Raw genomic sequence first — 26,606 nt, forward strand, 5'->3', positions numbered from 1 at the left:
ATGGTTCATTTAGTGATGGGATTATCAAATCTAAACACACACACATACACATGCATGCATGCATGTGCATACACACACACACATGCACACAACATGCACACATATGTGCACATGCACATGCACCCACAAACTGATGCATGTAGGGGGGGGAGAGAGAGAGAGAGAGAGAGAGAGATGTTGAATTTGAATTCACAACAATAAGAAAGAGAGGATATATGTTTCATTATTCAAGGAGTAAGATTACAATCCTGGGATGTAATCTGGATCATGTGGATCATCTTCCTCAGTACTGGTCTCTGAAGGCTCATATTCTTCAGTGTCTTCATCTTCCTCATTTTCTTCGTAGGCTTCTTCTCCACTTTCCTCATCGTCTTCTTGCTCTTGACTAGAATCTTCTAGATCATCATTTTCATTCTCCTCCTCCTCTTCCCCTCCACTTTCCTCTTCTTCTAGCTCCCCTTCCTCCTCTCCTCCACTTTCCTGTTCCTCTAGCTCCCCTTCCTCTTCTTCATTCACAAATGACGATTCTTGATCTTCATCAAAGAAAGTTTCCTCCTCTCTATTCTCACCTTCTTCTTGTTCTTGTGATTCCTCAATGTCATTTATGATAGCTCGTATGTCTTCTTCCATTGTGAAATCAACAGGTTGGCCTGTTTGAGAATCCCAAAGTCGTGCATCATGTGGATATCTATTTGCCATTCCAAATGTTTCATATAGTATGATGTGTAGATCTTTATTACATATACAACATCTTGTTCTTGTTGGCATTACTTGCACAAGACAAACTAAGTGGTATTGATGTCCACAATTGAGAATATAGCATCCAGACTCTGCATCAAATTGCTCAAGGCAAATGGGGCATGCCCCTTCTTTTGAACAATAAAGCGACATGGTAGTAGGATCAATTATCACATCTTGGGGCTTTTGAGCAATAACCAACTCAAACTTTCTATCCATTTTTACTCGCGATCGTGCTCTTATTGTTAATGCATCCCTTGCATTCTCTAGCTCTTGCTTCAATTCCCTTCCCTTTAGAATTTGAATCCGTAATGCTACCTGCAAACCATGGATCCTTTTTTGCAACTCATCAATCTCCTTCTTTTCCTTTGTACACTGGTGTGTTTTCATGGAATAAATAAACTCCTTCAAATCTTTTATCTCCTCCTTTAGGAACTTATTTTCCTCTTTAATAATATCATACATATCCTGTAAATTTGTTGTGCAGTTTGCTTTACTTTCATGATTCCCATTCCCCTTGTTTGCTAATGGAGTAGTGTAAGAAAGACATGTGAACCCTGATTTTTGGTCTTCCTCTTCCTCTTTTGTGCTACATGGATCTTTCGAATATGCCTCCATTTCACAAGCTCCTAATCATATAAAAAACCATTTGTAGATCTTTATAAGCTTGAATAAGGTGTTATTTAGTAAAGTTGTGAAATAATGCAAAGCCATGCTAAAAATAGTTTTAGGCCTATTTTTCGAGAGTAACATGTTTTCAAAATGCATGATGAAAGTCTTGCACCTTACAAAGTAGTCCATAAATAGATACCATTACAAAAAAGTCAATGTGTTATGTAAGAAGATCCTCACATTAACTTTTGAAAGTTCTCATAGAGTTTTTCATGATCTCTTAAGAAGATAATGATACAAGTTTTCTCGACATAATAGGATCATGTGAAGCCTAGAATAAGTTCAATTAATTTACTATAAACTTGTGAAGGGTTACTATGGTGATTTGCCTCATGTTTTGGGCATAATATGATCTAATGACTTGTTGCCTCACATAAAAAACATGAGCATCTACAATAACATCCATTGTAAAGCCATTTCCAACATTGTGAACTCTCAAATCTCTTTTGGGTAGATGTTTCCATGTTGGATAGTTTTCTTGATTTTAAACATGGAACTATGCAAGTCTATAGTTCAAGCATTCAAAGATCTTTGAAAATGTAAAAGCTCAGTCGGATAACTTTTTAAAAGCATATCTCTATGTAGCTAATAGCTAAATCTTATATAAAATGCTAGATTAGCGTATATGATAAGTGTTAATATATCTCTCTTATTTTCTTTAGCAACAATCATCAACGTAAGTTTTGACTTGTAGTGGAAACATAAAGATTAAGTATATGAATACCAAGTTGGTGGTTTGAAAGTTTTCATCATGCAAAAACATTATAAAGAGAAGGAAAAATAAAGGGGGGGGGAGAGAGAGAGAGAGAGAGAGGGGGGGGGGGAGATGGAGAGGGAGAGGGAGAGAGAGAGAGAGAGAGAGAGAGAGAGAGGCAGAGGGAGAGGGAGAGGGAGGGAGAGAGAGAGAGAGAGAGAGAGAGAGAGAGAGAGAGAGAGAGAGGGAGGGAGGGACGGGAGGGAGGGAGGGAGGCAGGGAGAGAGAGAGAGAGAGAGAGAGAGAGAGAGAGAGAGAGAGAGAGGGAGAGAGAGAGAGGGAGGGAGGGAGGGAGGGAGCAAGAGCGAGCAAGGGAGAGAGAGAGAGAGAGAGAGAGAGAGAGAGAGAGGGAGGGACGGAGGGATGGAGGGACGGAGGGAGAGAGAGAGAGAGAGAGAGAGAGAGAGAGAGAGAGAGAGAGAGAGAGGGGGGGGGGGGGGAGGGAGGGAGGGAGGAGGGGAGGGGGAGGGAGAGGAGAGAGAGAGAGAGAGAAGAGAGAGAGAGAGAGAGAGAGAGAGAGAGAGAGAGAGAGAGGGAGGGAGGGAGGGAGGGAGGGAGGGAGAGAGAGAGGGGAGAGAGAGAGAGAGAGGTTATTGATGCACATCATAGAGTTATTGAGCATCAAAATTTAATCTTTTTCATGAATTCTAATAAATTATCATGAAGAAAAATATGGTCACTTATTTCTAATTTTGGGTAAATAGCTTTTTAATCGGGCAAGATATTTAAAATGTCAACTTTAGAGACCAATAAATCAATCACGTTTCAAAATAGTTTTCATGAAGATACATTTCTATGCAAGAAACATTTTCTCAATCAGCATATTAGAAGTATTGTTATCTATGAGAAAGAATTTGCTAGTCTTTTTAAAAACAAAAAGGTTATTAAAAAGTGATGTATTTCCAGGTATTTCCATACGTGCAATATAAAAGCTTTGGGATATAGCAACGCAACAAGATAGCATGAAAACATTGTATAGAGCATACTTAGTATGAAATCAAATCAAAAATTAATAAATTAGCATACATGCATGTGCACACACATGCATTCAAGCGCATATGGATACACACATGCGTAGATGCAACCATGCAATTGCATGCACACATATGCAAATACATAATGCACATGCTTATAATTGCACATATATACATATGCACCTGTGCATAGGCTTGCATATCTTGGCTCCTATGATGCACACACACACACACACACACACACATGTTCATACAATTGTGCATGCATGTGCTACCGAGGTGCTACCATGGACACATGAGTGCATGCTATATAATATGCACATGCATGCACACAAATGCATGCATGCAAGTGCATGTGTGCATCCGTGCGCACACACGCACACACATAAAGAGAAAATAAAAGCCTCATTAAGTATTAAGAATGAATATAAAGAAATAAAATTGATGTTGGAAGCTACGACATGGACGAGGGGTAGTAATTTACATATAAAACAATACAATTCTAGCATGCCTTTATTAAAGTTGTAACACTACAATTCAAATGTTCCCTTATAGATCAAGTTGCATTAAAAACACTTCAATTTTAGTATTCTTTTTAAAGCAAGTTGTATATATAATACACTTCCCAAGATAGGTATGATGAGCTCCTAAGATGGTTTTGTAGATCTCAGTGCTCCACGTTAACGTAAACCCAACATTTATATATATCAACTCCTTTTGTTATAAGAGCTAAGAGTTCAATCATCTTGCTTTGAAGAGCTCAAATGCCTAAAAAACGTAATTTGATGGCATATATGAAATTTTATAAGGGTTATCTTTCATCTACGCAATTTCATAAGGGTTGTCTTTCATCTATGCAATTTCCTTGACTAATTATATATAATAGGGTGATGAAAGTGCATGTCTAGAGGGGTCTTCATTCGATTATAATCAATTTTGAAGGAAAACAGTTTTCAAAGAAGATACCAAATCAAACTTCATTCATATGATAGTAAGAATATACATAAGTTTCTCGATGGACCATTAAAGTAGGCTATATATAGGACTTGCTCGTTTACTATGTAGATATAACACTTGATACATCTAAATAAAATGTTACAAGCGATAAGTGCTAGAAGTTAGCACTTATGGCATGCATGTTTTAATGTTAATCTATGAAGATAGGGAAATACCTTGCCTTAATAGGATGTAATGTGTATACCAATCAGTTTGCCACTAGTTAGTAATCCCCAACTAAAAAGTAAATGAAACCAACTAATTCTTTGCCTTTAAAGCATTTGTATTCAAAGTTTTCACATTCTAAAAAATTTTAATCTTATTTATTTTATACTTCAATAAAAGGTACTATTTTAAATAGTAGTATACCCTCTAATCTCTCCATTGGACGTCCTCTCTAAGACGAGAATTATACCAACCCTACAAGACTCAACACCCACCCTTTGAAGGCCCCTCGTAATGGTACTTTAAGAATAATCTACAAGGATTCTAGATATCCTACCTCAAGCATTTCATTGTAGAACTTCATTTACAAGGCTATGATAGCAATCTTGAGATTAAGGGGAACACATGAGTTTTTCACCCCGTAAGGATACTTTCCTTTTCCCTCGTCACAAATGTTCTATTGTAGAAGCTCAGTTATAATAGAGGTTTAAGAGAACTTGTACTTCTTTGGTGGATAACTACACAATATAATTTGTCATTCACCCTCGATCCGAGATACGTTTCGACACTTGCATCCTATAATTCTCTACCAAACTATTGTTAAAAAAGGTCAGATCGGTTTGGGCTTGGCTTCGTTTGCAGGAAATGTCGCACCTCATCTTGTGCACGATGTTCCTACTTTCGGAGTCCTCCCTAATCTCAAGAGTCACATCTGGACAGTAGGCCTGTTTGCTCATGTGGGTACTTTCTTTCAGCTAGATTGTTTTAAGAGAGAGACACCGATGTCTGAAAGCGACCAAGAAAAGAGCTAAGGATGGTACGAAAGAGAGGCACTTGTGCATTAATTCCACAAAAGTCATACAACGAGAGAGAGAAAGAGAGAGAGAGAGAGAGAGAGTGTGTGAGAGAGAGATTTTTCATGAACATCATACATGGAGAAAAGATTTCGTAACTAACCGCGCCCAAGGTTACGTGTCTGGCCCGCGCTGCCGACATGTGTTTCCTCGGCTTGTCGCACACGATGCTCGACAGCAGCGAAGCCTCGCGGATAAACGCTGCTAAGGTCGGCAGCTTCAGCATCCCATCTTGTACATGAGACAAATGCCTGGTCGAATTGTGCCTGAAATGAAGCGTCAGAGTCACCGCCGCCTTCCACATCATGGCAGCCTTGATCATGGGCCTGCGACTTCGAGCCGGTGTGGCGATCTAAGTCGTCGTGCATCAATTGGGCAGCATCCCTTCCGGCAGATTGATCATGTGAAAAAGTCATTTCTTTTGAAGTGGGCTTGTGAAAAAAGTGGCAAGGTAGTAGGCGATGAGGAGGCCCGTCATTTTGATGGTAGGTCTTTTTTGGAATATACGTAGCTTCTAAGAGTGTCAGATGTGCCTTGCTTGCACGCTTGGAACGTGGAGACCGAGTATCTAACAAATGAAGTCATACTTAGTATCTTAACCCAAGCCAAGTATCACATAAAGGGACATAAGTACCTTTGAAACGCTCAAACCCAGTATCTCACAAATGAAGTGAAGCATTCTTTCTACTTAGTATCTTATTAACGTAAGCCAAGTATCACATAAAGGGACATCACTACCCCAATCATCCTTCTTACCCAATCCAAAATGGGTTTCTCTTTAAAGAACTTTAGCATATCCAGCATCCACTCAACCTTAGTTTAAGTCCAACAAAGGCAAGGATCCCCTAAGAGGTTTTAACTAGAATATGTTTTACAAGTCCAACAAAGGAAAGGATCCCCTTAGACGTTTTAACCAAAATATTTTTTAAACCTTTTTAACTCCCCCACACGATTGTCTCTCTCCTACCCACCCTCTACCCATGCTTGACCTCTCTAGTGGGGCTGATGCTTTGTGATTCTATATTTCTTTTCTTTTTCCATAAGATGTTCAAATTTTAAGCTCCCAATTAAGTCAAATTTAGCGATTATCCAAAACAAAACAGTTTTACAATTGAGAGGCTTTTTCCCTCTTTAAAAAATTCAAGGAGTTGTGGCATATAGCTTGCCTAAGGAGAGCTTGTCACATAAATAGTGTCATACAATTTGTCTACCATGATTGTTAGAAATAATATTAGAGAACCTAAGTCTACTAAGTAGCGGTGGATGGCATCCTCTAGCGATGGCAGTAGGGATAGGGCGCCTCCTAGCAATGGCGGCGATAAGTGAACTAGAGTTGCTAGCCCTGAATCATGAAGACAACAGTAAGATAGACCTCATTATGCAAGATCTTGATTGAACCAAAGAAAATGCCAAAGATGGTATGACATCGAGCTTCACATTCCAAGTGGAGGACAGTGACATGCAAAATGCATGCAAAACAGCAGCTATCAGAGAACTACTAAGCGCTTTCAAATCGGCCCCCGATAACTTCCCATCATTCTCAGGAAAAAAAACGATAGAAAAGTCTAAAGGAGTTGCCTTTTCACTGCCAAAATAAACACGCCAGTCCAATGGAGCTCCACGACAAGATCCAGTGCAGCAGGCCCAAGCAGGGGCATCCATGCAAGACATGTAGAGAGGATCCTACGTTGGAGTTATTCAAGGTGGAGGAAGGAGCCTCTTCAAAGTGCCGTAAGTCCCAAAGCAAACCCCATGGAAATAGCTCACCTCGAGGGCCAAACGTATCTTCAGCGGCACCTCCAGCATAGGACTAGCTGAGACACTCCCTAGCACAGATGGAATCACTATCAAAGGTAAGCTTCTAACAGTGAAGGCCCACAATGGAATGCTAAATGAAACAACCAAATGGCTATGTTCTTGTGTGGTTGTTGGCTACATTCATGGCCCTCGCCCTCCTGCGATGTTCCCTCGATGTTCCTAGAGGGATGGATTAGGAATTTTTGGTCGCGCAAAGAACTAAATGTCACAAGCATTCGCTTCTTGAGAAATGGATATGTCGTCATTATTTTTGAGAAGGCAGAAATGGCGACGAAAGTAGTGCAGAAAGGCACATGAATGATCAAGAACCAATAACTCTCTGTCCAACTGTGGGAACCTTCATTCAATCCAAACTTACATTCGCCCACTAAAGCGTCCATTTGGGTAGAGTTTCCAGACCTTCCCCTATCACTCTTTCTTCATTTGGAAGCGCTTTGTCTCCCTCTTGGCCAATTTCTAGGATTAGAAATGGAGAAGTTCATAAGTCATAGAGAAATCCACTAGCCTGTGTTCTTATGGACTTGTCTATAGATTCTCCCAATGCCATCTGGTTGCTTGATGGTGATGAGTCTGAACTAATATAAAAGGTATTCTATAAGAATATCCCAAACTCATGTTTTCTCTGTGGTTTAGGCAGACACTTTATAAAAGATTGCCCTACCCATGGTAGTCGTGGTAAAGAGAAGCAAGCTGAGAAGAGTAAGGAGTCGGAGGCATTGAAAAAGACAAGGGTAGAGGAACCAACTCCTTCGCCACAGGAAGAGAAACAGAATCAAGTTAAAGAGAGTCAGGTAGAGATAGAAAAGAAAGATAAACAGATAGAGGAAGAGAGGACCAATGGAGAGAACATGGAAGACAGCTCAGGAGAAGAGGAGTTTGTCCCCAACACTCGGGATTTTGTAGCTCAATTAGAGCAAGACAAACTCAAAACCATCTCACAGGATGAAGAGCCTTTTACCATTGTGAAGGGGAAAAGAGCAATCCAACTTGAAAAAAAAAAGAATAGCTCCCACCTAGATAACCCTACCAAGAAGAGTTTAGCAGAAAGAGAAAAGAGGAGGTTGTCTAGAGGTTTTGCGTTATCCCCTCAAATGAGCCCGATCAACTTCAAAAAGTCGAGGAACAAAAGCTCCACCCAATGATGAGTCAAAAAAAATTTACGTGTCTCTCAGTAAATGTTTAGGGGTTAACTAATGACTTGAAGCCCCTAGCTTTCAAGAGATGGTTGAGAACAAACAAGCTTTCCCCTAACTTCTTAGCTCTCCAAGAAGTCAAAGTTGGAGGAGCTAAGATTCTCTCACATTTAAAGCATATTGGTGACAAGAGAAGCTAGTTCACAACTAATCATGATGAAGGGAGAGGAGGTGCAGTCATAGGTATTGCTAATCACCTGGTTCAAGGAGTAGGAAGAGCTATACCGATATTTGGCAAATTCGGAGATGGGGTGGAATTTGTTCATCCTAATCTCTCTTGCAAGGACTTCTCGGTGTATGCTCCAAATTCGGCTACAGACAGAGAGCTCTTTTGTGGGAAACCATTTGCCTGGCAGACAATGTGCTTCTACTTGGAGACTTTAATATGGTTTAGAGTAGAATGGATAGGTGGGAAGGATAGGCAGTGTGATAAGAGGCCACAAACTGAATACGTGGTCACATCTCAAAGAAAGGGTAGAACTGGTGGACATATCAAAAGAAACTGCCTTTACTTGGACAAATAACTAGGTAGGACACCTCCGCAGAAAAGGGTATCTTGATAGAGCTTATTGCTCCAAGAGAATAGTTGAGGAGATGCTTTGCGTTAAGAGAAAAGCACTAGGTACCCTCCCCTTCTCGGATCACAAACCCATCTCCATAGTCCTGGAAAACGAAGAAAGGATCATTGGCCGCTCTTGGTTCAAAGCCAATTCTTTCTTTTTCCAACTCCCATACATCAAGAATAAGATTGATAAAATCAGGTACAATGCCTTCGGGGGGTCAGCTAATGCAACAGATAAATGGATCAGAGCCACGGCTAGGACTAAAATTTTCTTGCAAACAATCAAGCGTAGAGCTGACAAAGTTAGGTCTCTTAGAACTCAAAAGCTTAAAGAGCAATTGGATCTCCTTGAGCGTGAAAACACTAATTAGGGTTAGAGGCAATTAAGGATAGTCAACTCAGAATAGAAGCGGAAACAGCAACCAACTAGGCCAAGATTTACACTAGGGATTGGTGGGTGGGAAGAGCATATAAGGATAATGAGGATATGTTTAAAAGCTTAATGAAAAAACACACTAAAGAATACTTTGAGGCTCTTCAAGTCAGAGATAGACACATTCAAGACCCAGTTGAAATTCTTGAGGTGATCTCAGAACTCTTTAACCCGCTTCTTGGAGAGGAGGAGATCGTCACAACCTCGTCACAACAAAAAAGGCTATAGCTTGTGGGAAATGCTCTAAAGCTAGAGAAAGAAAACTCTCCACTTTTGATAGCATTTTACCTGGATAGAGACCTCACCTTAGAGGAACTGAAATGTGCAATAGATCAAATGGGAAGGGTAAGATGACTCTAGGAGAAGATGGCCTTCCTATGGAGTTTTATCAAGTCTCTTAGGAAATGGTAGGCCCCTATATCATGTTGCTCTGGCAAGATTCCAAAGTGAAAGGGTTCTTAGACCCAAGAATAAGCACACACATGATAAAACTTATACCTATGGGTGGACCAAAAGAGGAATTGAAGAACTGGAGCCCGTTGACCATGCTGAACTGCAGCTACAAGATCTTTGCAAAGGCGCTTGCTATTAGACTTAAAACCAAGATGCAATGCTAGATAAGGGGGGATCAATAGGGGTTTATACAAGGAAGACATATCCTTGAAGCTATTCTCACCTTGTGGGAAGGACTTGAACTGGCTGAGGAGACTCAACAAGACATATGCTTCCTCAAAATAGACTTTGGCAAAGCCTATGACAGAATGGAATGGGGGTTTATCTTGTCCTCCCTCAAAGACATGGGAGCTAGACCCGGCTTTATTTCTTATATGTAGATATTCTACTGTGTCAAGCTAGAATCAAGGTCGAAGTAAACGGTAGAATGACACAACCCTTTGGGCTTAAAAGATCAATCAGAAAAGGTTTCTTGCCACTAGCTCCTCTTCCTTTGCTATAGCTACGGATGCACTAGGATGGCTTATTAAGGATGAACTAGACAAGGGTACAGTTAAAGGAATTTAGGTGAGAGGGGGCAAACAGATTATGTGCTAGCAATTTGCAAATGACACAAATCTAACGCCACACAATGATGAAGAGTCGGTCCAAGTCACTCTAGAGTGTTTAAATACCTTTTGCATGGCCTCGAGATGCAAAATAAATCACAATAAAACGGGGATATATGGCACCTTGAGCCCTCCCCCCCTTTTTATGTATAATAAGGGGTGCAAAGAGATCAGAAAAGGAGAGGGTTTCAGATTACTAGAAATCTCTATGGGCTTCGGATGCACTATGCAGGAAAGATGGGACTGGGTCATAGACAGGGTCAAAAGCAAGGTGAACAGATGGCAAGGGCTGCAACCAACTCTAGTAAGAAGAAAGTTTGTCCTCAATCATTACATCTACCCCTCCATTATCTATTTCATGTCTTATTGGCTCCCAACTAAGAAGTTCCTGAGACAAATTAACAGCTTGTTTAGATCTTTTCTATGGGGAGGAGATGAAGTCAATCACAAGGTTCCTAAAGTTAAATGGCAAGCATGCACAATGCCAAAGGTAATTGGAGGGTTAGGAATTGTAGATGTGGAGAAATCTGCAGCTAGATTCATGGCGCAATGAATCATCAAGGCAGTGCAGAATCCAAATAAGATCTGGCCTACTTAATCCTTAGAAATATAAGTAAGGTCAAGATTGACAGATGCAAGCACTGGAAACACCTTTCGGCAGGGTCTGCCCTCTATGGTAAGGAAGTCTTCATAGCAAAGGGTTTAGACCTATGGAAAGGTATGTGGTCAGCTTGGGAGTCTTTGAGACCTTACGTAATTTGGAAAGGGTTCTCTAGGAAAACGGGTACATTCACGGCCAAGGATACAATTTGGTTCTCAGCCATATGGTCAGACACCCCACTCCATGTGATGAGGAAATTAAGAATGGCTTGCACCTCAATAAGAAAGGGATTCAAGTCTAGGGAGATATGTGGGATAGAGAGCAAAGGAATATCCAGAATGACATATTAAGAATTAGATTTAAACTAAACAAATTCGACTTAGAGATGCTATCTGTGAGATAGGCACTTTGGGATAGAGAAGCAACTTCGTGGATGGGAGGAAGGTCTCCTCCGTCTACTAAAGAATTTAGGTGGGCCTACCAGTGAGAACTCTTCCCTGTCCCCATCTTTGTTGAAGGACAGGAAGAGATGTTAGCTCAACTAAATCAGAAATGGTTGAGAAAAGAGTTTGGACAAAGAGATTCGAAAAAATGTGGGAAAGAAAGCTCCCAGAGAAGGAGGCTTGCCTCTTATGGCTCATCATGCACAAAGGAGTCTAGACAGCCAAACGAGCACTAACAATTGGACAGGGAGATGGACTTTGTCAAAGATGTAATAGAGCATAGGAAGATATCCCCCCCTATTGTTTCTAAACTACAGGTGCTCGAGAGAAGTATCAGACAATGTGCACAAACTATTTGGTTTTTTCACGATCAATTATGCATTTCTTATATTGGGAGATGTACCAACTAGGGCCCTGGACAAGGGCCTCGAACAGCAGGAACACTATGTGTAGCTCCATTCTTTGGTCTCTGTGGGTTCAGAGATGCGCTAAGTTATGTTTTTGTTGATACTAATGAAATCGTAATGAATATGGCTGACCACAGGAAAGAAGTGCAAATCTTGAGAAGATCTCATGACTATAGCAACAAATCTAGGAATGCTACAAAAAGGATGAACAAATCATGAAGAAAGAGATTGCCTTGCTAGCACAGATGCAAAAACAGGTGGGAAACAAAGATATGCCCTTGGCCTCCACCCCTCAGCTGGTATTTTCTCACGGCAAGACAATGGCAATGGCCAAGAATGCTGAGCCTTCTTTCTCCTTCCCTGTGCTTACGGGTCAAGCTTCTATGGCCTCCCCTTTGGTACAGCCTCTCCTTACCACCTCGACATCACCGCAAGTTCTCCGGCTTATGCTACACTTGATCCCTCAACTCCCCCTCCCTTGGTTGTCTACAAGAGACCTGTTTCACAAAATGATCCTGCTAGAGTCACTGTCAAAGTCTGCAATGAAGTCACACCTCTCGACTTCAAGCCTCAGAGTCCGAAAGCCATGCCCCCATCTGTGAATACCAGGCATGATTATACTTTGGGTGGGCTCATTTGGCTCCCAAAGAAGAGCCATAGGATATGACGGTGTAGATTGTTGTTTTCTATTAATGCTACTATTGTTTCAGCCGAACAGCCGAACGGACAGTTATTGATACCTCTAGGGAAGACACTGTTATGGATCAGAACATGTTTTTGAAGTCTGTTGGACTTTTTTGAAGTTGTATATACTTTATTTTACCATATTAATATAACCCCACATTTTTAAAAAATATAGCTTGCATAAGAGTGCCCTTCAAAGCACAAAAAGATGAAATTGGCAATGATGAAGTTCAAGCTCACTTCAATAATATATTAATCCTTTATGATTTTTGATATATAATTAAATTTTGCCTCATCAAAATAATTGATCACCAGGTCAATACATGAAACACCTCCAAGTATATATGGATTGATGCAACCATTTGATGTTTTGACCCCACCTTTTGTTTGTGGTAGTTCAACCATAGTAATATAGGTGCAAAGTGTACTGATGTTGATCATAGTACATAAGGATTGCAACCTTTGATGTGCCCTATTGTTGGTGCAAGTTCAATTATACTGCAATAGGTGTAACACTAATATTCTTTATATTTTCATATCTAACATTGTAAGCAAAGTTTTCATAGTGAACGTGTTGACCAAATAAGACCAATGTTTGTTACCAACTCTTCTTCATTCATCATTGGCACCTAAATGCCTCTAATTAAACCATAGTTTGACATAAAAAGGGAATAAGTTGCACTATTATTAGGAAGAAGATCTTTCTAGTTTAACAACAAAGTGTCTTAATCTCATATCGATTCATCATTACCATTTACATACATCACATCTATATGGTCACGGAATAATAGTGTATCTATTTGAATACCTAAAAGGAAATATGTACACCTTTATAGAAAGTGAAAGTACACTAAATAACCCCCAAAAGTGTTCCCCATTTAACATATCAAAGACACATGAATATTTACTTACATTCAAGTCCTTTAGCTCTGTAGTTCCTCATAGTTATGCTTCAAGTGTGTGAGAGTTATGAGTTATGTAATGGGAAACCAAATAATAATAGAAGTATGTAAAGGGAAACCAAATAACAATAAAAAGGGGGAAATTAAGTAAAGAGAAACAAAATAACAATAGAAAATTATGCATAGAATTCCAAATGGAAAAGGGAACTCAAGGGAACTAAAAGGTTCATTTTGAAGTTTTGCCCCTTATGTATAAAAATTTAAAGGATAAGCTTTCTTGAATTTCTTAAAATCCCAACAATGATTTAAATCTTTGATCACAAGTGATGGATAAATTTGACCAAAGTAAAAGGCATAAATATGTGTATGTGCTTGTATGTGTGGCAATAGTATAATAAAATATGGTGTGCAGAAGGCCCAGGGTTGAGGTGGCAGGGCATGACCATGTGCCACCCTTCCATGTAAGAAGACCCATAAGGTGTGTTGTACATAATCCATGGTAGTAATAATATAAAATGATAAGGTGGCATGGGTCCTCCAATGACCACCCCTCCACCTAGGCGGTCCCATGCCTGCATTTAGTGAGATATGGCCCGAGGACCATGGGAGAAGTAATATAAAATAGGTGGAGGTGGATATTATATTGGATTATTCCCTCCATGTAGGATAGGCCCATGTGGGGGGGGGGTATAGAAAGTCCAAGAATGCAAGTTAAATAATGGGAAAGTAGGGTGAGGTGGCAAGATTCCTTGTGCCAACCCTCCACTTTTCCTTCTAGATGTTTGAACATATTATAAAATTGGGAAGAGACCAAGGGAGTATCTTAGACTTAGGATATGGGTGTTGATAAATGTGGAAAAATGAGGCCAAGTGCATAACCACCTAGCCCACATGGGAGACTTTTCCACACACACCATGCATGTGGGAGGATGCATTTATTGGGAGAGACTCCCTCTCTTGGCTATAAAAGGAGGGGGCTATTCCTTGATGGAAGACGCTCATTCTTGTAAAGCCACCTAGCTAGTACTTTGATTTTTTCCCCCCATCCTTCCTTTCAAATAAAGCATGACCCTCCTCCCTTGATGTCTCCATCTCTACATTCCTCGTCCCATTATGTACATGCTCCTCTTTCCCCTCTCCCTCTTCCCTTGTGCCATAGTCTCCCTCTTCATTCCCACCCCTCTTAATCCCTTTTCCCCACCCATGTTAACGCTTCTCCCCTCACGTTCCCTTTTCCTATATGGCCCTCAAGCGTCGCCATGCCTAGTGTCTAGCCTCTTGTCTCGAATTCTTTTCTAGTTAATAGAACTGGTGTGGCTGTTGGGATCGAAATCTCCATGGCTAGTGGTGTAAAATTCGTTACTCCTATGGCTGGGTGTAGTTCTGTAGCACCTTCCGTGTGCGGTTCTTTGCTTCTGCGCCTCCAATCTGCGTATCTTCTGCTCGCAGTTCTCTATCTCTATGGCTATAGAACTTTTCAATTTTTGTGCATTTAGCTTGCACTTCCTGTGCATCTTCTGGGTTCCTATGCCTTCAGCCTACGGTTCCTATGCAATGCCACGCGTCTTCTGGCCGACCGCGCCTGCAAAATCACTCCTGCGCATCTGCAACATCCGCACGCCCCCTGGTTGCAGCTAGCGCATCTACGCATCATGAACAGATCGCGAATCGCGATTGTTTGCTGTGTTTCTGTGTCTTTTGGCGCATCTGCACATCACGAACAGATCGTGACTGTTTTCTTGGGTTCCTACGTCTTCTGGCGCACCTGTGCGTCGTAGACAGACTTTTCGGACTCCTACAAAAGATCTTGTGCCCCTATCCTCTTCTTCTTCTTCTCTTTCTCTTCGCTTCTCCTCTCCTCTCCTCTCTTTTTATTAAGGAGTGGGAATTGAACCCAAGACCTCCCTATTCACAAAAGGAAGACTTACCAATGGGCCAGCAAATAGAAAGTGATGAAAGTGTAATGATATTGCTTATATGGTGAAATCTCATGAATTGTAACTCTCTAACTGTAGGGAGTTTCCGGGAGGTAGCAAGCTAAGGGTGTCCACTTTCGGACCACTTGCAGGGGAGTGCGACACCCCCTTGAGTGAAAATACAAAGGTTTTGCTTCGGTGTGAAATACCTTGATCGAGGTATCGTCTCCAATGAAATTGGCACACGCAGACATCCAAACTAAGCAAATATCTCAATCGAGGTCTTCCATTTTAATCCACCGAACTGAGCCTATACCTTGATCAGGTATCGTGGCAAGACAACTATACCTCGATTGATGTATCATGGCAAGTCCACATACCTCAATCAAGGTATCGTGGATCGATGACATGGGGCATGTCGAATACCACGATCGAGGTATGTGGCATCCGACATGGCAGTTGACATACCTCCATCGAGGTATCATGGTAAGTCCACATACCTCGATCATGGTATGCTGGACCGATGACATGGTGGCATGTCAAATACCACGATCGAGGTATGTGGCATCCGACATGTTATTCAACGTACTGTGCTGGCAGCTGACATATCCCGATCGAGGTATCGTGGCATGTCCACATACCTCGATTGTGGTTTGCTGGACCGATGAGGTATGTGGCATGTCAAATACCACGATCGAGGTATGTCGCATGTCATATACCACGATCGAGGTATGTGGCATCGTACGTGGTATGCTGGACCGATGAGGTATGTGGCATGTCAAATACCACGATCGAGGTACGTGGCATCGGCATACCTCGATTGTGGTATTTTGAAGCCCTAAATTTTTCGTATATAAAGAGAGGGACCCCCTCATTCTTCAAACCTCGATCGAGCTCCTCCTCATCGAAATCGACGGAATTGCTGGAGCAACAGAGAAGGACCGACAGAGATTGACGAAGAACGATGGAGCGACGGAGATGGATGGAGTGGGAGATTCCAGGTAAGGTTTTTCAAGTGTAGCATTTTTTTTTTGTGAAAATTTATTTAAATTTTAGTTTATAGGAATATCTAATTTAATTGTAAAATATTTGAAAGTTTAAAATGCATTTTAAAGTTTTTTAAATTATTTTTTTAATTACTGAAGTTTTTATTTAAATATCAAAATGTATATATTTTATTTTTTAAAATCACCTATTAAAAAGAATTTAAAGTAGTTTTTATGTTATTTTTCAAATTAATGAAATTTTTATTTAAATATAAAAACATTTAAATTTTATTTTTAAAAATCATCTATTAAAAAAAAAGAAAATAAGAATTTAAAGTAGCTTTTATATTATTTTTCAAGTTAGTGAAGTTTTTATTTAAATGTCAAAACGTATATATTTTGTTTTTTAAAATCATCTATTAAAAAAACTTAGATTAAAGTAGTTTTTATGGTATTTTTCAAATTAGTGATTTTTTAATTTAAATAAAAAAATGTTTAAATTTTGTTTTTAAAAATCATCTTTAAAAAAAGAAAATAAGAGTTTAAAGTAGCTTGTATATTATTTTTCAAGTTAGTGAAGTTTTTATTTAAATGTCAAAACGTATATATTTTATTTTTTAAAATCATCTATTAAAAAAGAGAGAGATTAAAGTAGTTTTTATGTTATTTTTTAAATTAGTGAAGTTTTCAATTATAAAAATGTTTAAATTTTGTTTTTAGAAATCATCTATAAAAAAAAAGAAAACAAGAGTTTAAAATAGTTTTTATCTTATTTTTATAGTTAGTGAAATTTTAAATTAAATGTCAAAATGTATATATTTTGTATTTTAAAATCATCTTATAAAAAAAAAGGGATTAAAGTAGTTTTTATGTTATTTTTCAAATTAATGAAGTTTTTATTTAAATATAAAAACGTTTGAATTTTGTTTTTAAAAATCAACTTTAAAAAAAAAAGAAAACAAGAGTTTGAAGTAGTTTTTATATTATTTTTCAAATTAGTGAAGTTTTTATTTAAAATGTGAAAACGTATATATTTTGTTTTTTTAAATTGTCTTTAAAAAAAAAAGAGATTAAAGTAGTTTTTATGTTATTTTTCAAATCAGTGAATTTGTTATTTAAATAAAAAAATGCCAAAGGACGACTAGAGGATCATATGTGGAGTTATCAGATTCTGATTCAGGATGATAGGGATGCACTTCTGCATGATGATGATGATGATGTACACATTCATTTTGGTACTTTCATGATGTTGTTCTTACTTTGTTTATCTCAGTTTATAGTCTGTTCAAATCTAACATAAACATTTAAAATTAGGAATATCATTTTGAATTTCAGATATCTCAATTCACACATCTAATACATAAGGTATTTTAAAAATAATGCCATGTGAAGTAATTGTAAACATTAAGCATTGAAAAGATGTTCAAGTATAATTTCTCTCTCTCTCTCTCTCTCTCTCTCTCTCTCTCTCTCTCTCTCTCTCTCTCTCGATCTCTCTCTTGTGCTATGAACTTTATCATTTTAAATATCATATTGAATTTTGTATATATCAATGCTTGCAATTATTACACTAATATTGTCACTAATTTTTGTAAATTGTAGATTAAGAAAAAAATGTCAATGTTTAGCATGGAATGGTGCTCAATGGTAGTAACATGTGTCAAACATTAATACATGATTATGTATGATTGGTCCAAATTTATCATATAACACATATATAATTTTTCATAGGTAGTCAGTAGTAGTGAGTGCATGCAAAAATGTATGCATTATACCTTCCACCTGGCACATACCAAATCAGTTGGAGACCAAATGATGTAGGTCTAGGGTAGCCTAAGAGCCTGCAAAGTTTCATCCCCAACAGATAAGTCCACATGCATATTTCATTAGTACGTGTGCCATTTTTCATATGTAGTCACTAGGAGTACATGCAAAAATGTACGCATTATACCTTCCACGTGGCACATACCAAATCAATTGGAGACCAAATCTTGCATGGATGTAGGTCTAGGGTAGACTAAGAGTCATGCAAAGTTTCATCCCCAATAGATAAGTCCACATGCATATTTGGTTAATACGTGCGCCATTTTTCATACGTAGTCATAGTAGGGATTGTAAAAATATACGCATTATACCTTCCACGTGGCACATACCAAATCAGTTGGAGACCAAATCTTGCATGGATGTAGGTCTAGGGTAGCCTAAGAGCCATGTAAAGTTTCATCCCCAGCAGATAAGTCCACATGCATATTTGGTTAGTATGTGCGCCATTTTTCATACGTAGTCACTAGTAGGGAGTGCATGTAAAAATGTATGCATTATACCTTCCACGTGGCACATACCAAATCATTTGGAGACCAGATCTTGCATGGATGTAGGTCTAGGGTAGCCTAAGAGCCGTGCAAAGTTTCATCCACAACAGATAAGTCCACATGCATATTTGGTTAGTACGTGTGCCATTTTTCATACATAGTCACTAGTAGGGATTGTAAAAATGTACGCATTATATCTTCCACATGGCACATACCAAATCAGGTTGAGACCAAATCTTGCATGGATGTAAGTCTAGGGTAGCCTAAGAGTTGTGCAAAGTTTCATTCCCAACAGATAAGTCCACATGCCTATTTGGTTAGTACGTGCGCCATTTTTCATACGTAGTCACTAGTACAGAGTGCATGCAAAAATGTACGCATTATACCTTCCACGTGGCACATACCAAATCATTTGGAGACCAAATCTTACATGGATGTAGGTCTAGGGAGCCTAAGAGCCATGCAAAGCTTCATCGCCAACAGATAATTCCACATGCGTATTTGGTTAGTACGTGCACCATTTTTCATACGTAGTCACTAGTAGGGAGTGCATGCAAAAATATACGCATTATACCTTTCACGTGGCACATACCAAATCATTTTGATACCAAATCTTGCATGGATGTAGGTCTAGGGTAGCCTAAGAGCTGTGCAAAGTTTCATCCCCAACAGATAAGTCCACATACATATTTGGTTAGTACGTGCGCCATTTGTCATACGTAGTCACTAGTAGGGAGTGCTTGCAAAAATGTACGCATAATACCTTCTCTGTGGCACATACCAATTCATTTGGAGACCAAATCTTGTATGGATGGAGGTCTAGGGTAGCCTAAGTGCTGTGCAGAGTTTCATCCCCAATTTACCGTGCCCTGTCTCGAAGTAGCTCCATGTGATCGGAATGCCTGTCTCATGGTGCCATTTGCAGAACCAATAAAACTTTATAGCAGATTTGAATTGACCACCACAGCCATCTGACTAGATCCAGCACCGCTGCCATGTGACACCATGATCCCTCAAGAAACTATCATGCAAAGTGAAGCAATGCTACAGAAAATGGGCATCATGCGATTGATCATCACTAATGTAGAAGTGATACTCTCGCACAATGACGCGTGAGTCCATGGTGCTATCAATGCCATCCACATGAGCCTGTGCATGACGATAGCTAATGTGCACAAATATAGCAACCTACAATATGGCATTGAAAAAAAATATGACTATTGAAATAATTCAATATGATGAGGCCATAAAAAAACCAATAACGCAATCACACGTCACCTGTTCGGAGAAATAATACTCCGATTGTATCTCATACTGTGGTGCAAAGGTATAATTCTCTGCAAACTCCACCACTGAGACAACCACCCCTATAGGAAATGTCCTTAAACATGCACGAAACCGATGATCTACCCACTTCGCAGTGTGCGAGTGGCGTATGTAGCGGTACAGCTTCCCTCGGAAATTATCAATGAATACAACAAGTGGTGTCTCCTTCCCCACAAGCTGCAACCTCCTCGACTATGCACCACCATCTAAAGTCAGGGTACTGTACTCATATTGCTACCAATGAACCATCGGCACGTCACAAGTATCTAGTGCAACTCGTGGCACTCTAGCAAAGTCACCACACAAAGTACACCTACCTTCCACACAATCAAGGAGTGGAATAAAGCATCGCCATCTTGTGTACACAATATGGAATGAATGAAGTCATGAGGGCTAGTAGGAACCACTCCCCTATGACCATAAAGGAAATGGAATACGTCATACATCAATCCAAAATCCACATGGTAGCAACAACACGTGTCATGCTCCTGAGAGCATTGCACAAACCATGCCAGTGTACAACTCAACCTGGGTACACTCCAAAAAACATGCACCATGCTCAATGTACACACCGCATGACACCCTCTTCCACAATGCCTTCTTGAACACCGGGGATGCTCTGCAATGCTCCTCCCAAAACTATTGTATGAAGGACCTAGTGGAATCATACAACAATCGATCGTTGCAAGGTGCACGACCACTCGAAGCCCAAAGAGCATCAATCTCACTATCCTCTAGATTCTGCCTCCTAATCATGCCTACTCGCAATGTGCGCAATGCAATCTGAAGAAGATGTGAAGCAGTACACACATGGCCTATCATATGAGGTCTAGTAATGGCAACCACAATAGCATGACGTGCTGCCAAGGCATCACTGGAGTTCCTATGCTTAATAGAAGCATAGGAACATCAAACACTGCTAAGGACCTCGCTACATACAACCCTATCTCTACGTGCACCAAGACCAGCAAGCCTCCTACACTCTACCAATTCAAGGTGATCAATCAGGGACGTGAGAAGAGCAAACTGCAAAGCTGGTGTAAGGTCACTAAAAAAAGATTGAACAATCTTGCTACTATGACGATGGATAGTGGACTTCAGCAAGTTGTGTCATGAAGCAACACTGCTGTTGCAAGGTGGGGCAAGGGGATCAATGGGAGATGGTAGGGTGGAGGGGGAAAGGGAGGCACCAAGGGGAAGAGGGGGAGGGGGAGGGGGAGGGGGAGGGGGAAGAGGTAGAGATGGAGGGCAAAATGTAGGTGGCTAGGGCAAGGGCGGAGGCTAGAGATAGGGGAGCGGACGAGGATGTGGAGGGGGGGACAATGGAGGTTGGGGTGGGGGTGGGGGTGGGGGTGGGATGTAGAGGTGGAGGTGGATCGGTGGTGGTAGCGTGAGCTCTAGCTCTAGAGGCTCTCTTGCACTCGCAAGCCTTCTGCTTGCGCTCCTCGTCAATGAGATTTGGGGGGGGGTTCCTACATCTTTCACGTCTACTAGCTTTACAGCTTTGAGAACCCATTCTCAATGAAAGTAGGATGGAAGGTGTGACAAAGTGATGGGGAGGCAAGAATGGCTAAGAATGGGTGAAATGAACCAAAACATGGTGTCTTATAGAGAGCCTGAACTCATCCACTAGATTGCTCTTGATTATTATTGGTGGAGAGGGTGCTAAGATTGAAAATAATTGGCTACTAAAATTCCGTTTGATTTTCTTTTGAAACTAATTTTTGTGGTCTACTCAAATAAGTTGATTTTAATCATATTATATATACATGGAATCCAATGTTAATTTTGAATATTTGCATCGTTTGATTTTATTTCAGTTTAATATTCACATAACATATGTGCCTATCTTGATTAATATTTTCGTTAATGCAATTTGAGAATAACCTATGTGATAAACCATGATAATTTGATTATTTTGCCACTTCCAAATATCTCCAAATACCTTGATCGTGGTCATAAACCATGACCATTTGATTATTTTGCCACTTCCAAATACCTCCAAATACCTCGATCGTGGTCACAAACCTCGATCGTGGTATTCTATGCCTCACGCACTCAAATCACATGCATGTATAACTTACCATGCATGTTGATGATGTGGCTCGCCATCATCATGATGCGTATACATGTGGCTGATGTGGCACCATGCATGGTGATGATGTGGCAATATGGTGTGGAATATATGAGGCTCTTCCATGATGTGGAAATATGATGTGGCATGATGAGTTGGCATTCATGAGGTGGTAGATTGACATGGCAAATTGAGGTAGAGGGATTGGTGATGTGGCAATGTTGACGAGGTATGCCAAGATGGCAAGGTGTGATGACATCGCTCCAAGAGTTCCTATGATGTGGAATGATGAGGTGGCACATGTGGCTGATGTGGCAGCATGTGTGGTAATCTAAGGTGACATGGCAATGAGTGATGTCACATCTCCTTGATGACATGGCACCATGTGGTCTAAGAACATGGCATGGTGGCAAGGCAAAAATAGATGACTCAACCTTCCACATGGGCAGCATGCACACTCCAAAGGATTGCCACTAGGGTCGGTGATGCTCCTAGCCTACCTCACCAAGCCTAATACCAAGCCTACCTTGTCTGGTATTAGGCTTGGGTGGCCCTTTTTCCCCCACAAAAGGGAGATTTCATTTGTGGAGGCCATATTGTACCTTTCCCTTACTCAAATTTAACCAAATTTTTTTCCCCTTATTCATCATGCAGAGGACTAAATATATTGACATTTTTGAAATGTTTGGTCGTGTTTAAGAATTACTAGATTTATTTTTAATATTCTTTGTTGATCCTCTAAGGAGTAAAAGTAAAAATTAAACTTCAATCTCCCTAAATCTAACCGTTGGATTTGGGATTTGATGATTGAACCACACACCCTTATGTGCCTACTAACTTTCCACTGAATTGGATTTTCTTAATTATTCAATATACTAAAAAAATGTGGTGTGCTACTAAAATGCATGTATTTTATGGCTTTATTTATTATAAATAATTATTTATAATTAGATAAGTCATTCAAATAATTACCAATAAATCAAGTTAAGCTCTGCATAATGTAAAGAGACCACCTACAAAGTTTCAATAATATTTAATCTAAAATGAGTGACAAATTCAGAATTTAATATGACACTCTCTATTCATGACAAAGGTGTGACCGCCCTAGAACCATGCCATGTGATACGAAGAAATTTTTTGTGTGTGCATCGAATTTTTGATCAGACTATACCATTGTGTGCATAATAGCATGTGTGATGTTGTGTTTGAAGACTTCAAAGACTAGATCCATACGAAAGTAGGAGAGATTTAAATTTTTGTGTGCCAAAAAGCTTGTTTTTCCACCTCCTAAAGATTGGGGAGTGAACAAAAAGTGGACACCCTTAGCTTGCTACTTCCCTTCCTCTTGTTGTGAAAAGCAAAAGTACTTCATTTCATGTGCTCTATTCATATCTGATACTAAATCGTAGATTCTAAACTTTAGTGAGAACTTGCTAGCATAATCATTCTAAACACCATGTAGACCTCAACATGCTTCACTCCACGAATTTACTCCATGGGCATACAATCATTCTAAACACCATTAAAAACTTAACACATGGCACTCCACGCCTTTATTAGACAAGCATATTGAGCGATACATGTGATAGTTTGAAACAAACTAGATCAAACTGCACTAGTTCTTGTGTATAACCACTACACTAGCTTATAGTACAGACGAACTTGACCTCATGCTACAACCATAGCATTGTTCACCTCACCTTCTACGAGAGATATTTTATGCAGCATGGTGATCACATTGGCTTGGTGTGACCATCACACTAGGTGTTAGAGACACCTCGAGTTTGAGAGATATTTTAACTCTTTTATAGTTTGTAAAGAGGAGTATATCAAACATCACACTAATTCTTGCACTTGAGCTATTTTATCTCCTTTATAGCTATTTTCTTAAAGCTATCTTAACAACATACCTATTTTAAAATTTTAGAGCTCTTTTTATACACACATATTTTATGATTTAAGAGCTTTTTACAAACTAATTATTCTTTAAAAACTCTAAAACGTAATAAATTTCTTCCCATTGTGCTAGCCTAGACCCCATTGTGCTGGCTTACCTCTTTTAGTGCATGCTCATCATGGCATAGAGACACTCATATTTTAGGATGTAAGAGCTTGTTTTAGAGCTATTGTTTCTAAACACAGACATTTCACTATATAGAAAACTAGACTATCATGTCTATTTAAGGCTTTATTATAAATCCCTAAGAGATTTTGAGCATCACCATGGTGGGAGGGGGATAGGATTCCTAATGGTAGTAGGCTCAACCCAACCCCCATGATGGATGAAATGCACTCATATCAACTCTCTACTCTTGAAACCATCTATGTTTGAGAGAAAACTCATTATCACCCACACTCTACTTGAGAAAATACTTTATCGCCCCACAATCTACTTTTAGCACCATCCATGTTTGAGAAATGAGAAAAAAATTCATATTACGACAAAAATTTTATTACAAAAGTCCAAGTAGATTCACCATTTGATGAGAGGATATGATAAAAGGAAAGTGTGCTATATATTATTACAAAATGTATATTACAAACAATCAAAGAATATTTTCTTCTAGCTGAGAGAAGACTTTCCATCCATACAAAATTTGATAAGAGAATATTGAGCTCTTTTTACCATCCTTTGGTGCTACAGTTAGCCGTTTGCATCCTACGAACATCTCAAAGAAACTCTTCCATATAGATGTTCACTACCTAGTCTACAAGTGCGTGAGGCCAATGCAGAACATTAGAAAGATACCCTACGAAGGAAATTCATAACTTAAAACAAAGCTCCAATTTCAAAGGAACATTGCCCTATTCTGCGATGCTTTGAAGGAGGATTTAGAATACAAGGATCCATCCATGTCTAAAAACCCTTTCCAAACCAAAAATTTTCTATTTTTTTAATTACTAAATCCTAGCTTATGTGTTTATAAGAATTTTCAAGATTGATATTAAGAAGCGTACGTTCTCTTTGTTGAGTTCCTCCGAATTCCTTGGATCTCTTGTGAGAAATGTGATTTTGTTCTTTGTTTGCATGTATGATGATATAGTAAGTTTGTTGCTTTGTGTCTTTGTTTATTAGAACACCTGGAGTCTCATTCTTACACTCTTTTGAATGAATATTTAATATTCTTTCAATAGAATGTGAATGAATACAAAGAGTATCTTAGATCTCTAAATGTGATTTGTTCTTTTTTGTGTCTATGATTTTAGAGTTTTAAAGGAATAAATTTGTTGGTTTGTGTCTTAGTTTGTTAGAACACCTACAGTCTCATTCTTACACTTTCTTTTGAATGAATATTTAATATTCTTTCAATAGAATGTGAATGAATGATTCACAACTTGAGTATATTCTTTCAATAGAATATGAATGCATGTCTCTCAATTTTCATAACTCATTCTTACACTTTCTTTTGAATGAATACTTTATATTCTTTCAAAATAATGTGAATGAATGAAATACAATGCATTTACTCATTCTTGCACTTTTTTTAAAAGAATATTTTATATTCTTTTTAAAAGAATGTTTAAAAATGAAATATCATTATCCAGTAAGAATATAATCTTATGTGAATGAAATATAATTTTTGATGAATGAAAATAATCTTATTTTTTTATAATGGTACATGAATGAATGACAATTAATCTATTGCATTCTTGAAAGTTCTTTTGAAAGAATATTTGTTGCTTTTGGCATAATATGTGTTGCAGTATGTTTCTTTTGCATACGTGAATTTATTTTTTTGGTTTATGTTTTTCCTTGCAACTTCAAAAGCATGGTGCGCGGCAAGATTTGGTAATATGTGATGGCGATATGAAGAGTGCATGCCTCGGTCTCTTTCATACAGTGTAAATATTGTGGACACAAGTTCATGGGCAATTCTACTCACATCAAGCAACATTTTCTAGGAATTGGGAGTGATGTTGAAGCTTGCTCGTGCACTCCATCTGATGTTCTTCTGTTATGCAAATCATATTTAGAGAGTGAAAAAAGTGGTTAATTCGACCTTAATAAGAAATCATCCAAGTCCTAATGTGAGTGCTGAGATTGATGAGACCATTGAAGGAGAAGCACCTTCAAATTTGAGGGATGCATCAGTACATGAAGAGGATGTAGATCTACTAGCAAGCGGATTGATGGAGAGTTTGATGTCACTAGTGTTAGTTAGGTAAAGAAGATAAAAAGGGGAGAAAAATCATCTATGGAGGATGGTTTACTTTGACAACAAGTGCACGAAGAGCACTGAAGATGGATAGAAGCGTTTGTAAAAAATGGCATACCATTCAATGTCATGAGAGATGATGAGAGGTTTTGTAATGCCTTGAAGTCATGTGCGTTTTTTGGTCCATTTGTTGGACCCAATGATTGGGTTCCAAAACCGTCTATTCCATTCCTTTCTGGAGGCCCAAAAACCCCTACCTGCTAGCTCTTGCATGATACTGTGGAGATTTGGAGAAGTTTTGTCTCTCTGAGGTGTCAAATCATCTGTTTCTCTATCAAAAATCCATTCAAAGTTTCAAACCTTTGATTTTTGGATTATAGGTCAATTGCAAGGGTTGACTCCCTGTTTCCCATTCATCGATTAGGATTTTGGAATTCCTACAAAAGAGAGATGTTTGTGGATGGTCTTGCTGACTCCGATTATGCAGTGATGCCCATGTTTTGAGGCATTCTAGTTTCTATTTTCATTAGCGGTCATTGCCGTGGGACCGTGATTTTTTGGATATACCTTATGCAAAT

At 39.1% G+C, this 26,606-nt stretch overlaps 1 protein-coding gene across 1 annotated transcript; it reads right to left on the reverse strand.

Annotated features, from left to right (window-relative positions):
- Window positions 1-240: 240 nt before the first annotated feature.
- LOC147894217 (uncharacterized) lies at window positions 241-5,569 on the reverse strand. Its single transcript, XM_087384692.1, has 3 exons — window positions 5,257-5,569; window positions 477-1,367; window positions 241-380 (listed from the first exon to the last, which is right to left on the reverse strand). The coding sequence occupies exons 1-3, from the start codon at window positions 5,567-5,569 to the stop codon at window positions 241-243; spliced, it is 1,344 nt and encodes a 447-aa protein (XP_087240818.1).
- Between the last annotated feature and the right edge of the window lie 21,037 nt (window positions 5,570-26,606).

This window comes from Dipteris shenzhenensis, chromosome 14 (genome assembly GCF_047967505.1).
Source record: "Dipteris shenzhenensis isolate YYH24624 ecotype China chromosome 14, Dip_SZ_1.0, whole genome shotgun sequence".
Classification (NCBI taxonomy): Eukaryota; Viridiplantae; Streptophyta; class Polypodiopsida; order Gleicheniales; family Dipteridaceae; genus Dipteris; species Dipteris shenzhenensis.